Consider the following 16895-nt stretch of genomic DNA (forward strand, 5'->3'; position numbering starts at 1 on the left):
GCATAACATTTTTTAATTTACTCGTCTCTTCGAGCATTTACCGAATTTTTAGTAAGAATATTTTGGTTTGTGTCTTTCATATATCATTATGATTTTTTTTATTAAGGAATACTTCAAGGCGTCATCGGCGAAAAGTAATTAAGAATTACTTTATAAATAATATTAATAAACAGAAGAAATAATAATGAGCCAAAATGAATAATTCCGATGTGGTAATGTATTCAGACGGCTTGTGTAACAATAAAAATATTTACGACAATCTGAAAAATATGATGAAAAAATTTTAACAGTTTGTGTGAAACACAAACCTATTCATTTTTAGGATTAAGGTGGGTCAAAATTTATCAAAAGCCCTTTTAAAATCTGTGTTAAGGACATCTTTCTATATCAAGATATTTTGTTACAAAATTGTAAAAGCAGAGCAAATTCGTTGCTAATAATATCTATATATTAACAATTAAAATTTTATCCCGGCCACTATTTGAGGCCGGCTTATATTTTTAGATTATAGATTGATAGTGAATGATCAAAATACGAATACTTGGGTGAGAAAGGAAAAGCATGTAATGCAGAATGTTTCTGTGTGTTAATAGTAATAAGATTTAAATAAAATACATTTTTAATGTTTCCTGTTAAGACAAAATCAAGGAAAACTCAAGTACGACAAAGAATATCTGCAATTTGGATTCTCATGGACTGGAGATGAAAAAGAACCTATTCCACTTTGCGTCATTTGTTCTGAAAATCTAGCAAATAAAAGCATGAAACCACCCAACTTAAAGCGCCATTTTGAGACAAACCATAATCAGTACAAAGATAAACCAATCGATTTTTTGAAAAAACACTAAAGGATTTAAATCAGTCTCGAAAAGTAATGCGGAGTTTGACATTCAAAAAATCCTATAAACTTCGTATCGGGTGTCGCTTTTGATTGCGAAATGCAGTGTAGCAAAGACGATTGGCGAAACTTTAATCAGGCCTGCAGCCAAGATAATGCAGAAGTAATAATAGTAGATAAGCCAAGATAAACTTTTGACCGCGTTCCCCTCTCAAATAATACAGTTCATCGACGAATCAATGATATGTCTAATAATGTAAAACATTTGTTATTGTCTGATATTTTTCAAAGTCGTTATTATGTATTACAAGTCGATAAGTCCACTGATATTGCAAATTTTGCAAATCTTATGGCGCTTGTTAGATACGAAAAAGATCAAGAAATTCATCAGGAGTTTTTATTTTGCCAGCCTTTATCAAGTCATAAAACAGGAAAAGATATATTTAATGTTATGAATAAATTTATGCAAAAGAAAAAAAATGAAATAAGCACAGATGGAGCAAAAAGTATGGTCGGAATTAATATAGGACTCATTGCAAGAATTCAGAATGTTGCCCCAAATGTCATATCCACACATTGTTGCATACACAAAGAGGCTTTGACAACACGAAAAATGTCCGCTGAGTTCTAGATAAAAGCGTGAAAATCATTAACTACATTCATTAAAGGCTATCCTTTGAATGCATTTGTGGCAAAAGAGAGTTGGTAATGGAAAAGTGGACTCATTTCCCTCTCTTCGTGATTTTATAACAAGTTCGGCTGGTAAAATTGATGATGATACTCTGAAATGTATAACACAACATTTAGAGAATTTACAAGTGGGCCTGAAAAACTATTTTCCTGATTTAAACAAAAATATTGAATGGATAAGATGTCCGTTCATTATTAATACAACATCCATGCCAGAATGTTTATCGCATGCAAAAGAAGAGCAATTGTTAGAATTAGCTTTAGACGGATTCTTGAAAAATAAATATAAGGAGTGTACTTTAACATCATTCTGGTTGCATCCAGTATCCAGTTTTAACAGAGAAAGTCCTAAAATACATCTTGCCTTTTCCAACTTTATATCTATGTGAAGTCAAATTTTCAGCATTTGTAGACATTAAGTCAAAAAAAGGAACAAGCTTTTGGATGTGGAACCGCATCTCAGATTAAAATTAACAACCAGGGAACCAAATAAAGATGAATGCATTTTATTTTTCGTTTATTATTATTTTGTTTATGTACTAAAAAAGGAAAAAATAAATATGTTTTGATTGTTATTAAAGTATATACATTTTTTAACGAGGGGTACTCAGTGTTACGAAAATTATAGAAGGGGTACACAGATGTCGAAAGTTTGGGAAACACTGTACTAGACAAATAATTTGCTAAATTACATACATAAAAATATTTAAAACAGGAACATTAATTTTATACTGAAAGGCTGCAGACTATATGAATAAATCGCCACTGCTATTGATACAAACTCTTCAATGCCTTTTATACTTTTTACCCCTAATCTTTCATGTAAAGATTGATTATTATAGGTCAGAGAATGGAAATTCAAAATAGAAGGTTCCTCAACCATTCTATTTCAGTAATTGCACCATTTCCTACTCTACCTGTAAACATGCTGAGCAGATACGCACACATTACATTACTGAACCATCATTTCTGATAATATTCTATAGGTACTCCGCTAAAAAATCGGATAATAGAATGCTGTTCCTCTTTGAGTACATCTCTAGTATTTCATAAAATATTATTTGAAGACCTTGAAAATACAATAAAAAAAATACAAAATAAAGTTTTTATATAAAGTTTTATTAGAATAATTTACAAAATATGACTTAAAATACGAGAATCATGCAGAAACTTCAACCTGCGTAAGAATTTTTAATTCTTCTTCAGTCGGTTTAAAGTCGTCTCTGACGGTATCGTTTGCACCTTCTCTATTTCTCGCGATTTCGATCGCGTAAAATTGAATTCTAGGCACGAGTATGACGTTATCATTGTTATAACCTTTTCTGACATCGGCTCGCATCAGCGTTCCGAAACTGTAATCTTCCACGATATTTTTGAACTTCTCGCAAAACGGTCTCCATCTCATCTTGCCGTTCTTGTTTTTTAGTTCTTCTTCTGCGATTCGATCTACCCTTAAATCTGGGAAATCTTGCCTAAAGTGGAGGTAAATGACATCATCGTTTGGAGTCAATTTCAAGAGTTTCGGATCGGCTGATCTTAAAATCTGAAATAATAAATGTATTTTTAAATAAAATTATCAAAACACAGTTTGCATCTTCATTTACATATTAGTAATCATAGGTTATGTTACAAATTTTGACAATCATTTCAACAACAGTTAACTCGTACTTACGTTGAAGTATACGTCACTGTGTTCCATAGCTTTACTTGCCCACAAGCTTTCCAACATTTCGTCATTTCCAAATTCATCGGCGGGTCTCGACAGTACGTCCTATTAAAACCGAACACAATGTTTTAAACAATGTAATTTATAAAGTATAGTACATAATTACCATTTCCAAGATCAATGGCAAACGGCTTCCAAAAATATAAATTAGACGTCACAAGGTACGAACGTACAAATGCATATGCTTTTTACACAAATATGATTAGCAAAACATTTTCAAATGCGTCAAAACGTGCACGATCTAGACGCGTGGCCAAAAGCCGCATAAAATAGGCCATTGCCAAAAATTCATAAAAGTCCTATACTTAAATAATTTAGTGATATAAATATATATATTAATTAGTCAATAACAAAAAAGATTTAACGAATTTATGACAAAAGTTTTTAAAACGCATGTAAGAAATATTAATGGATATTAATGAATTATTTTAATTACGTTTGTCCAAATCAGTAACATCCAAAAAGCAGAAGTGTATCATGCTGTCCCCCATGACTATTTTGGGAAAAGCACCACGATATTTTTTTTAATATTGAAATGATAATATATATATTGATTTATTTGCGTAATTCTACGTGAGTTAAAAATAATCAATTCTGCAGTCACAATAAAATACATTATATAAGTATGTACTACGTTTACTTTTACAAAGAATGTATCAAAAATCAAATACACTAAAATTAATTATTATAAAACATAAGTGTAAATAAGAAAATAAGAAGCATAAAAAATAACGTGTCTAATTTTTTAGTACTTCCATAATATCCTCTAAAATTTATAATTTTAAAAAGCAGTTTACATACATGAACTTTTGGTGGTTATGACGCTAATCTTAATCTTCATAATATGATTTTTCCCATTTATGTAAAGAGTTTAATATTAAAATAATCGCATAATTTCGTCTCTAAGGAAATAGCTGTAAAATGTCTTAAATATCCCCATTTCTGTATAAATTGCCAGGTTAATTAAAATACTTGAGAATAAGTTTCGTAGAAAATATTTTTTTATGAAAACCTAATAGAGAATGTAAAATATATAATTACACTATAAATTTGATATATTGTATTTTAATACTTTGAACTATAAATTTAATACTTTTTTAGGGTCTGTGATGATGGCAGTTGGCAATGAGACACAGATTGAGCCGCTGCAGTAATATTTATTTAAGGTTACAGTGATTACATTACAAAAATGGGGCGGACGCGCGACGGCACGCGTCCGAACCCTTACAAGTTTGCCGGAAGAGAGAGAGCCGTCACAACACCGCTATTTCTGCGCCGACCAGTTTTGGCCATAACAAATCTATATTAATATACGTACTGAGCTAGCATCCAAAACTCTTGGAGTGTTGTGATACATTTACCCTTTTGCTACATTTATAAAGTAGTTATATTAGCTTTTAAGCTCGAAAAATATTACTTAGAATGTATTCAAATTATTGTATGGAAACAGATTCTGATAATAAATATATCAGATAAATTATTAGTAAGGGCAAATATAATCATATTAAAAAATAATAAAATTAAAATATTAAAAAATTAACAATTAAAAACTCTTGTAACGGTTTTCAGTTCTTGGTAATTATATCAGCGTCACGTTCAAAAACCAGATTGTTATGAACAACTTTTCCGGCTTGGGGCCGACAAAGTTTTGCAACATAAGTACGCTTAAAAATGTATAACTTATTTTTTATCTCCGTGCGCGTGCTTATTCCCCAGGCATCTGTTAAAAATCGCAATTAATAGTGTCGATCACACTGACACTGATAATGCAGTACTGTAAAGGGTCAAATGTTAGTTTGCAACAACACATTCACGAAATGTATGGCTTAACCACCGCTCATTGATTTGATTCACGAGAGAGCATTGCATGCCCAGAAAGTGAATGTTTAGTGTCCATTATGGTCAGACGGCGTCATTGTGCCTTACTTTTTTGAAAAGATGTCTTAGTGACGTCAACTAGCCGCCAATATAACGCGATTTAACGCCGTTGAATTTTTTGTAGTGTTCAAACCCGAAAAGTCGGACCAACTAAAAACTAGATACCGCCCGAAATGTACGAAAAAGTCGTCGAAAGTATCGGCTGTTGCAATAGGTCTAGAGGCGGCCATTTAGTTGACATTATTTTTCATAATGAATAAAATCCGAAGATAACCTTTACATAAGCTCATAGTAATTTAAATAGGAGGCCGTCATGTAATGTCGCGTCGAACGCCTTTTCGATATCAAATAAGCGATACGGTAGACTCTGGTTCGTCGAGATGAAGTGAATCTCGCGCCAAACGGTCTCGCAAGGCGTCGGTTCGGGTTTGCGGTCGCCGAACGTCGGGCGCATCCTCTCGGCGGCGCTCGTTTATTTTGGCGGTAATCAAATTTACGGCCGGCGTCGGCGATCGGCAGAGGCGAGGCGAGGGTGAAGGGGGGGGGGACGTTGTTGCGCCTGCGCAGTGGTGCGACGCCATCCGAAGTGTCGCCGCGAAGCGGTGCCGGCCGCCGGCGCGCGCTCATGACGTGAAGGCGAAGCCCAGCGACATGTGCGACGCCCCGCTCGCGCCCCCGCCCCCGCCTCCGGCGGTGGACCTCAAGGCGGCCAACCGCGCGCCTCAGCCGCAGCCCCAACCGCCGCCGCCCGCCCAGGACGCCGCCAAACCGGCGCACGGCCCCCACAAGCCGTCGCCACCGCCGCCGCCGCATCCCCACTCCAACGGGACGGGCGCCGGCGACTCTCCGGAGACGCCGCCGGCCGCCGACCCTCCGCGCCCCGCCGCGGACGCTCAGAACGATGCGCCCGCGCAGGAGCCCGAGGCCGGCGCTGCGCCCTCGAACGACACCCCCGCTCCCGCGGCCGATGTAGAGCCGGCCGAGCCTGAGGCGGCGAGGGAGCCCAAGCCGGCTCCGGCGGCCGTCGAGCCCCCGCCGCCGGAAGCGGCGCCCGAGTCGCGTCCCAACGGCGTCGAGGAGTCCTCCGAGCCGGAGCCTGAACCTCCGGCGCCGCCTCCGAAGGTCGAGCCGGAGCCCCCCGCCGAAACTCCGAAGCCGGCCGAGGAGCCCTCGACCCCCGACAAGAGCGAACCGTCGACTCCCGTACAAAAGAAGACCGAGATCAAACCTAAATCCACGCTGAAACTCGCCACCGTCGCGCCCGCCATGTCCAGGAAGCGGAAGAAGGAATCTAAGTCGACCGACGAGCCCAATCCCGCCAAGAAGATCAAAGAGGACGCGGCCGAAGACTCGACGGACGCCGAGCGACCCGCCAGTCCCGACAGCCGTTCCGGAAAGAGAAATAGGACAAAGGTACACATCCCTCGTCTCCGATGACCTTCTGCGACTCATTCCACTCTCTATTCGCAGGTCCAACCCTACCAGAGTCCGACCCCCGAGTTGGCCATTGTCACAAAGCTGTCCGTCGGATCCGGCAGAGGGTCTTCGACGCCCGCCAAACAGAGCGCCGACGATAAGCTCATAGTTTTTTACAAGTACTCACTCGTTTGACTTCTTCATAAAATTCACAAATATTAATCTCTTTTTATCGTTTTAGAAACGAATTCATGGCGGTGCGTAACGCCGAAGGCGGCTTCTACGTGTGCCAAACCATGCAAAACGTCTATCGAACCACTAGAAAAATTAAAATACGTTGGCTGTCTCAGGACAAGACTGCGGATCCTTCAGGAGAGATTTACAAGCCTGATTTTTACGACGTCACTGGTAAGAATTTACACTAGAAAGTAATCATCTGATATTAATCAAAATCTATATTTAGCTTTTATCAATATTGTGACAGTGGATTATTTAATATATACTAAACGACCATAAGTCAAAGTGTATCTTTTTATTGCTCTTAATTATTTATTTATATAATCAGATTTTGGAGGTTATAGTAAGCAAAAAACTTTGTATATATATACACATATACAGTGGAACCTCAGTATTAATATAAAATAGATTAATTCATTCCCAATTATGCTTAAAATCTTTAACAAAAACGATAGTAAGCCCAATAAGAAGCAATTTATAAAATTAACGTTATTAAGGCGAGTCTTCTTACTAAAAACCTGCCCAAAGTGTGTTATTTTAAAATGTTTCTGATGTGAAAATATTTTACATCTCACTCCACTTAGCACATGTTTCGTCCATCAAATAGTTGTAAACTATCTTTCTGAAGACATTTCTTACACCACTGTTTTTTGCTGCTCATAGCCATTCGAAAACCAAGGTTCCATTGTACCAAGATGATAAAATAAATACTGAGGAATGTTTACTCATGTCTCATATGCAAAAGTGGCTCATCTTTCTAGAATCATATATCAATATTGAACTCAACACTCATCTGACAGGTCAGGTAGATTATTGATGATAATCCATGGGATTTATAGAATCGACATTTTTTGCCCTATCATATTAAACGAGGCGTCCTGTAGTATCAGGTTGTTCCTTTAATCTTTACGGTATTTTTCTTACATTTGCAAAAATGTATAACTTTTTATAAATAAACAATAATTTCACTATATTTTCGGTGTTTGTTAACGGTAGTCATATCAATGATTTAGTAATGGGACATTTTCAACCCTAAATCAACAATGTCTGGAGATAATATAATCTCAGTTAAGCTATATTATGCTTTATGAGTTTCAACCCGGTCATAATGCGACAATAGCAGTTAAAAACATCCCTAATGCAAAGGGCAGGGATGCCATTAAATTTAGTGTTATAAACATTTCGTTCCAGGAATTTTGACATTGAATATCTACGTACGGGGAGGTAGTCCTCTAGGGTTGTTAGTGAAGATATTGAGGCTACCATCAAAGCAGGTCCGAGATTAACGATACAGAAGCTACCACAAAAGCTCAATGTGCTGTCTACATCAGTTCACAGACATTTAAAAAAGTTAGGAAGACGTTAATTTGTGGAATATGGTTATTTCATAAATTGTCTGAGAAAAGCTTCGCACGGCGATTCTCAATATGCCAATAATTAACAATTCTAAAACAGAAAGATTCATTTATGAGCTGAATTGTTACTGAAGATAAAAAGTAGATCTTCAACATTAACATCCGACATAATAGGCAGTGATTGGATGCTAATCAATCCCCCCATTTCTAGCCCCGAGAACAGGATTACACCCCGATAGGATGAGTTTTTGGATTTTAGGCAGACAATTACAACAGACACATAGTATGTTCAGTTAATTCGTTTAAATGCGACTCAGACCATAGAAAATACCTTTTACAAAATAGCACTGGCTCTCATTTATATGAGAAGATGATAGAAATAATCAATGGATTTTCTTGGCAAATTTTTTCTTACCCACCGTATTCTTCAGACATTGCTTCATACGACTATCATCTATTTAGATCCTTGCAACAGTTTTTAGGTGGAAAAAAATATTTTACAAAAACGGATATAAAAAAACAGCATTATAGAATTTATTGCTTCCAAAAAATACATTATTTTTCGAATCAGATATAAAAAAAATTGATTAACATGTGGAAAATATTTGTATTTGTATATATACACATTTAATTTTCAACTCATTTAACATGCACCCTAAAAAACGCAAAATGGTACAACCTGATAAGTAACTATGGGCTGATTTACACGCTGCCAGTTGCTGGCATGCCAGCTGGAAATTGACTAGATGGTCACTGACACGCGACGACTGGCATTCCAAATCACTAGCGCCTTACTGATTACACAGTGACAGCAATTGGAAGAACCATTGTTGAGAAAAAGCGCTACTCACCTTGCGCCAGTACGGTAGTGTGTTGGAAAGGAGAGCTGACGTGCCAGTAAAACAAAAATATTTGTTCTGCTGGAGCTGCGGCGTGCCAGTGGCGCATTGGCACGTTTACACGGTGTTAGTTTACATGGTGTTAGTCGCTGGCAACTTCAACTGGCACACCAACTGGCATCGTGTAAATCGGCCTTAAAGCTTATTGTGCTGCCATATATGGAATGAATACTATATGAAAAATATCATAGAGATCATAAAATGACATCCATAATTTTATTCGACGTGACAGTCATAAATTAAATATTTGTAGTGGATCCTCAATGGATCCAGTAAATGTTATAAAGTGGAATGAAAAGCATGAGGTGGCATGGCGTTGTTTATTGACAACGGTGTTGCGGTAAAATGGGTTAGTGTTTGTCCTCACCAAAAAGTATTTTTTTTCATTCTTTTAATTTTGCATTGTGCGAATTTCTCGCAAAACTACCGAAAAAACACTATTTGGTTTAGTGTTTCAAGTCTTTTGACCAAAAGATTTTATAAATTCGAATCAAAATACAGTGGTACCTCGGTATACGTCCTTAATCCGTTCCAGATCCTTGGACTTATACCAAATAGAACATATACCAAACGTATTTTTCGCGCCGTGTTGTAACTCAATACAAGTTGCGCATGCGTGATGTGTCTTTTTGACTCATGAAAGTTCTAGCTCACAAATGAAGAGTTAAATATAATATGTCTCTGAACACATTTTTCGGACGAAAATGCTAAAATCGTACATTTCTTCAGATATACCTGACATTTATAAATCTAAACTTCAAAGTAAACATTGTAAATAATGAATCAAATTACATGCTCTCACCTAATTTACATTTTTTTATTGATTATAATCATTATATGATTAGTGGTCAATATTATAATAATAAAATAGTAACATATTGTTGATGTTCATGACTAATTTCATAAAGAAAATTGAGAATACATATATATAAATCATTTGCACTTCTCAGAAATATTCACAATCAAAATGATTGAGCAGCAATTTTTATAGACTCGTGTTACTGCATTGTTGCTTTTTTATATGCAGGCAAAGCCATTACTCATTTTTATTATGTTTCCAAAAAAGAAATATGAGTAACATAAATAATATTGCATAAATGTGTAAGTATTTTTCTAAACCAAAATCGTTACCAGTTGAAAAAGACCCTAATCGCTGATGAAGGTTAAAAAGATCATATTTCTTTATTGAGGATCGTTAATAACCATGAAATATCTTCATTTTTATTGAATATTTACTTTTGGCCTACCAATTTATTAAATTAGTAATTTGTTTTAATTATCTTCAGATATCGAGTGCGTTCTCACAACTCTTTCGCTTCATCGTACTGCAAGTGCCGGTCTGCGTTTGGGAGCTGCCGAATTGGCTCGCACTCAAAGTATATTGGGTAGAGCACTAGCCGCAGAACGAGGAGAGCCCGCACCGGATACGAGCGTGACTGAAGAGCATCCCGATGGACGTAAGAAATTCTTTCGATTCACCATAATGTTTTAAAATTCATCGATTCAATAAACTTGTTTCTTTTAGTCGATCTATCCTTATATAAAGATGAGTCTCAACTCGAAAAGAAAGGCGGCAGGAGTTCTCGTAAGAGGACCCATTCGAAGTCTTCGCCTGCAAACCGTTCCGACACTACCGATGACAGCGTGGACGAATCAAAGTCCACGCCGAAGAGACGCTCCGCGCTCTCACCCAAGAAGTCCAAGACGAAAACGCCGAAGAGCAAGTCTGCCTCCAAGAGCAAATCTAAAAAGAAAACGCCCAGCAAAGACAAGCATAACAATACCAGTAGTCAGCCTCCTATTAGTGCTCCCACCACTAACAAGGTAGGCATGATCCAACGGATATATAGGAATGTACGTATCAAGTCATTTACTCATTTCATTTCCATTGTATATAAATGTGATCATATTTGCACTATTTTTCAAAGTCAATTTGTCTTGTTGAAAGATTTTATGTTTTCTCATATTAAATAAATAAATTAATCTGATTTCACTTTCGACATAACACAATTGTCTTATCAAGTTTTTAAGTTGTTTTTTTTTATTATAAATAATATGATATCACAGTTGATTCATTATGTACATGACCATAATAAAACCCAATTTTTATTATTTATTTGTTGAAATTTTATTATAAATGTACTTATTGTCAATGATTTGATTGGGTTTTACTGTGCGTGTATAGATATTAATCGCAATTTTCATTTTTCATTTCATATATTCATTAAAGATCCTTGAATTGTTTTTATGTATAAGGAAAAAATGAGTAATAGTAGAATGATTATAGTGTTTTTCTTACTATAAGGGGTAATGGTGTATTTTTCTAATGCATGCATTTAATGTAAATATTCTCTAATTCAAATTAAAACAATCTTCTGTTTCAGTTTGTGAATTATGAATTAGAGATTTTACGGTGTTTGTAACGGGTGTTTCAAAATGTATCACTTCGTTTTTTTTAAATTATTAAAGAGCAACTCTAAAAGTTATAAAAATTATTAATGTTCAACGAAGCTTACCAATTTGGAGGCCCTGGGCTTTATATTTTTTGGATGTTAAAAATGTACAAAGAGAAGCCTGCAACTCTGCGAATTACTTCTCTACCAAAGCTCAAATCCGTCATGATACTTTTCAAGTGTTTTTTTTAAATGTGAATAGTAACAACTTATTAAATTAGTTTTTTTCATTGGTTCAAAAGTTATAATAAAATAATAGAGTGATAAATTATTGAACATTCTATATATTTATGTAGTTACTGTGTTATAGTTAATATTGAAGAATACAAGAACAGTTAAATTTCAGTTAAAACAGATCTGAAAAAAAAACGATTCAATATATATTACATAATTTATATATTTAGTCAATGTGTAAAATTCTACATAAATTTCACAATTAACTAAGTTTCTTGTATACTCAACCATAATATTCCTCTTATTTACTGATAATGTCATTATTTATATATAAAACTGCTTTGTTTACATTAAAAAAAAAACGATTATCAATACATAGCAAAAATATATATTTATAAATATCATAAGTTTGATTAATGTCAGTAAATAGATTGGTTTATAATTGAATATGCGACACGAATAACGTAAGTCTTAAATACGTAAATAGTCAACTTTACAGGAAGTGAAAAATTAATTTACAGATTTACCTATGTTCATTTTTGGATTTTTATAATATTATATTTCACAATTTTTTAATCAGAAAGTTTTTTCATACTTAACTAGTATCTATATAACACGTTATTGGATTTTGTCAAGAATAAACATTTTCAATTGCGGAATAACGTAAGTTATGATGCTGTAACGTTGTTCCACTGTATGACAGCAAGTACCTATGGATCATTTATAATGTGTGTCGGAAACTTATCTACTAATACATAATTTTAAAATTAAATATAATAGTGGTGTTTTAAAAAGATTTAATAAAAAAGATTTGACAAAATATTTAAAAACGATAAAACAGTTTTAGAAAACAACGAATTAGAAATTAAAAATTTTACAATTTTTATATTAAATAATTTTTCATTTGCCGGTAGATATTTGGCCAACTCTAGTTTTTTTTTTTATATTTAGAAGAAATTGGTTGAAATCGCAGAATCACTCATATAAAGTTATTCATTCAAAATTTCAATTCAGACTTACGTTATTCACGTCGCACATTCAGTTGTACTGTAACTATATTTGTGTAGTTAGTGTACATAAATATTATATTTTCTGTTTTTAATGTTTCTTATTTAGACTGCTACTACTCCTGGAAAAACCGTTTCCAAGGCAAAAAAATCTCTTGCAATTCCGAAGTCTGTTTCCAAAACCAGTCCAGGTCTCAGAAGGAACACCCCTAAATCAGCATCAGCTAGTATATTATCAGTTCTGAAAGTGTATTTGATAAAAATGTAAAAAAATTAACACGCTATATCTGTCCTCCAGAAGCCGCAGCTGCCAAGGCGGCCCAGTTAGCATCCACACCGTCTACTTCGACAGGCAAATCTACCCGAACTCCAAGAAAACCACCATCTAAGAAATAAATTTTATATCACGTTCCGAACGTTATAAAACAAAAGTGAATATCCATCCAGTTTTAATGCGTCGATACGCGTATTTTATTTAATTCAGAATTTACGGCTGTACCTTTATTAGATAAGAAAATTTGCAATGTTATTGAAAGATATCGGTCTTATGCAAAGTTGAAAATTGTTTAACCGATATTCGTTGATAATACACATACACACACAGCCTTATTTATCTCTATAAGAAATATCAAATTTTCTGTAATAAAAAAAATAAATAAATTACGTCACTCGCAATGCTCGCCGACGTCCGCTTTTTGTACGGTCTGACGTCATTTTTCGATATTGTATCTCTTTACAAGATATGAAAAATGTGAGATTTCGCCAGATCATCTCGAAACACTCGTCGGCGATTGCGGTTGTGATATCGGTACAAATCACTTAATGGTGTAGACGTAAGAATACAGGAATTTAGTGTGGCAATTTATTTTTGAATGAAAAAAAAGTATTATATAAGGTCTATTATGGATAAGATGCTCATGATAATTAAAATTATGTATCGACTCTACATATGTGTATATATATACGATTATAAGTGCGTATATATAATTATAATATATTTTATAAATGCACACTTCAAATTTTTTTTGTAAATTTATTTTATGTAATCGACAACTTTATTTATGTTGCAGAAAATATCATTTATTGCTATCTTATCGGAGTAAGTGTCCTTGTTATGATTATTTTATTTACTCGAATCGACATGTAAATATATTAAGCTTACAAATTATAATTTTACCACTATAATCAGTATACATACCATTTTTAAATCATTTATACAAATAATTAGTAATAACTGTTTTCTGCAACAGAAATAAACTCACATGAAAAATACTTCTTTTATGGAGGATATTTTTGTTAATATTTCAATGATTCGATCACTGTGCAAGTGTGTGAATGTTGATTGATCGACGAATGCTCGCGCGTGTGTGTGTGTGCATAAACACAATTATTCACGAGTTTTTATAATAATTTTGTAATAATAATGTTCAGTGTGGATGATACAAATTTGACAAAAAAGTCACACGTAAAAGAATTATATTTTGGAAATAGTAATATATATTAGATTGAATAATTTCATAGGGAGAAGATCATTACTTGTCAATGTAACAGAGTTTATTTTATCAGTGCTGTATTAGTGACAGATGGTAGTTTTAGAACTACAGCCAGAACCAATATATGAATAATGTTAAGGATATTTCTTATTAGATATTGAAGAAAAATAAAAAAAATATTGAGCAGCTCTGTGTACCGGTGCGGGTTGGGAGGTAACTTTCGTTCTCGCTTCAGAACGATACCAATTTTTTTCACTCGACGAACAAACAAGTTGAATATAAACGAAAAGTTATTGATGTGATTTTTGCAAGTTATTAAGTGTAAAATATTGTTTTTAGATATATAAATAAAGTAAACTTGCAAGAGAGAAATTGCGAAACTAACTTGTGGATCATTGTACAGCTGCTGGATGCATCTGTTACAAAGCGACAACTGTATTTTTAAAATATGATATAGCAGTAACGAAATGATGAATGTTAAAAATAAAAATCTCAATAGATTAAAATCTTTAATAACGAAGAATTTAATCTTTGTCTATAAATTGTATTAATGATTTAAATTAGTTAATTAAATATTAGTTCATAATTAGCTCACTTGATTACGGACATTTTAACGACTGTGGTTTGAGAAATTTTTAAACGGAAAAGTGAATTTGCATTGATTAAAAATGAAGCGATGTAGTGATTGTGTATTGTGCAGTGTTGTTTTTTTCTTCCTTTAGTACATAAGAGGCATAGGGTTAAATTTAAGATTTACATTTTTTTTGTCATTCAAACAATATTTTTTTCCTTGTAAACAGTTTAAAATTTCGATGAAGTGATAGTTTGATGATATTTGAAATTTTAGTTATGATTTTTTTTTATATATTTTAAACAATTTATAATCAGCAGGTTTCGAAATGTGTTCATAGTAATTATTTCTTTGCAAATTTTGTTCGTAATTGTAATACTGTTTTTTTTTCATTTGTAATCTATAATACCTATTGTATTTCAATTATTAAACATATTAATTGTAATTTGCCTTTGAATTTCCTTTCAAACGGATTCTATTATTGTGGTTGTTACTTATATATATTTATTTTTATTGTCATTATAAATTTTGTATTTCTTAATGCAATAAAAATTTACACCATTTTTGCAATCAATGTTCTAAATTTTTTGCATAAATGCAATACCCTCCCATTATATGAAAATTAAAATGGGTTGGAATTGTTTTCGTTTATATGTTAAAATGTGAAAGAAGCAATTCCAACATTCGCTAATTTAGCATATTCTAGTTTACCCTAATTTGCTTCTGTATCTTATTATTTGTCCTTTTAATCTTTGACTTTTTTATGATTATATTGTGTACATATAGACAATATCACACGATAGGGAATTAAATAGTGTGTGACATGCCAGTACACAAACGATCGAGCATTTTAGACGATAACATTGAGATGGACTAAATCTCATACTTACATAAAAAGAGTATTTTTTAAGGAAACATGTTGTGCATTCAACGAATAGGGAATTGAATTTCCATTGTTGTCGACGAATGCAGGAAATCCATTTTGCCTTTTATTAGTTCCTTTTGTATGGGTTTCTTGTGTTTGTTCTAAGAGAAAATGGTGAAGGCGAATTTTTCATGTCACAAAATAATGCATATCCTGAAGAAGTGTAAGGTTTTAATGAGTAATGTCTCATTTGCATGTATCTGTGCCATGTTTCTTAATAAAAATACATAAGAATTATTTGTATTTTTTTTTACAATGGTGACATCCTTGTTCTCTCTAAATATGTTTATATATTATATATAATTGCTCAAATTTGATACTTAATATTGGAGGCTGCTCATTTTAGAGACTGGTTTCAAACAGGTTCAAAAATAATTCATGTCGGTTATAATATATCGTATTGCCATTGAAAAATATATTTTTTTATTACCAGTACCATACAACTTCTTTTTAGCGTGTGCCTATTCTCGTCAGATCCTCGCTAGGGCGCACACTTCTAATGCAGATTTTTTAATCAGTCAATGTTGAAAAAAATGTTTATAATGAATTTGCAAAACCTAATGCAATATAATAAAAATCCCTCCCATGTCAACTGTTATTAGTCATTAGCCATTTTGCTTCGTTTTATTTAAACTTTTTGCTTCTATGGTATTTTTGAAAATCATACAATCATATATTCATCAGCCAATGATTTACAACATTAAAATGAGATATTAAAAAAAATATTGTACATATCACTGAGACACTGATACAGTAACAATTCGTTTAACTTTTCGAGCAATATACGTTAACAACAGTCATTAGCATTTATTTGATGGGTACTTTCCTGTTATCGGAGGTCAACGGTTCTGACCAACGCTCACTAGCTGCTGCTTGTTCGCGCGTAGCATGTGAAAGTGGCTAACAACGTTTTGCTACACAAATACATTTTAAAGGTTGAGAGCGAGTGAGCGTTGGTCAGAACAAAACAGGAAAGTAACATTTTATGCTATCACGAATAACGATCTATCGTTGTTTAGCAGCCAAAAGGTTAAATACTATTTTTTGATGGATATTATACTATTCTAACTGGTAGCAAAAAGTATTTGCGATCCATAAAGTATTTGACAATACAAAATCGAACAAAAACCCATTAGCTGTTTTCCTGCGCGCAATGCTTATAATTTCGATAGATTTAGAGAAGTACTGACAACTTTCATGTGTGGCTAATTTGTAATTTAGTGAATTCCGTAG

General features: G+C 33.8%; 2 protein-coding genes across 5 annotated transcripts; one reads left to right on the forward strand and one right to left on the reverse strand.

Annotated features, from left to right (window-relative positions):
* Window positions 1-2626: 2626 nt before the first annotated feature.
* On the reverse strand, window positions 2627-3533 carry LOC148227314 (protein PBDC1). The gene is made up of 3 exons (XM_088203009.1): window positions 3361-3533; window positions 3201-3299; window positions 2627-3071 (listed from the first exon to the last, which is right to left on the reverse strand). Exons 1-3 carry the CDS (start codon window positions 3361-3363, stop codon window positions 2688-2690), a joined length of 486 nt encoding a protein of 161 aa, XP_088059135.1. The 5' UTR covers window positions 3364-3533; the 3' UTR covers window positions 2627-2687.
* Window positions 3534-5684: 2151 nt separating this feature from the next.
* On the forward strand, window positions 5685-15899 carry LOC148227315 (uncharacterized). Of its 4 annotated transcripts, none has more exons than XM_088202942.1 (7): window positions 5685-6545; window positions 6603-6727; window positions 6790-6956; window positions 10326-10496; window positions 10565-10893; window positions 12783-12900; window positions 12972-15899. In XM_088202942.1, exons 1-7 carry the CDS (start codon window positions 5784-5786, stop codon window positions 13067-13069), a joined length of 1770 nt encoding a protein of 589 aa, XP_088059068.1. In that variant the 5' UTR covers window positions 5685-5783; the 3' UTR covers window positions 13070-15899. The 4 variants fall into 4 exon arrangements, with proteins under 4 accessions (XP_088059068.1, XP_088059070.1, XP_088059071.1 ...); XM_088202944.1 differs by having other exon boundaries at window positions 10565-10863; XM_088202945.1 differs by having other exon boundaries at window positions 10565-10863; window positions 12975-15899.
* The last annotated feature ends 996 nt before the right edge of the window (window positions 15900-16895 follow it).

Source organism: Plectrocnemia conspersa, unplaced genomic scaffold (genome assembly GCF_051122295.1).
Source record: "Plectrocnemia conspersa isolate PC_06_02 unplaced genomic scaffold, ASM5112229v1 ptg000013l, whole genome shotgun sequence".
Lineage (NCBI taxonomy): Eukaryota > Metazoa > Arthropoda > Insecta > Trichoptera > Polycentropodidae > Plectrocnemia > Plectrocnemia conspersa.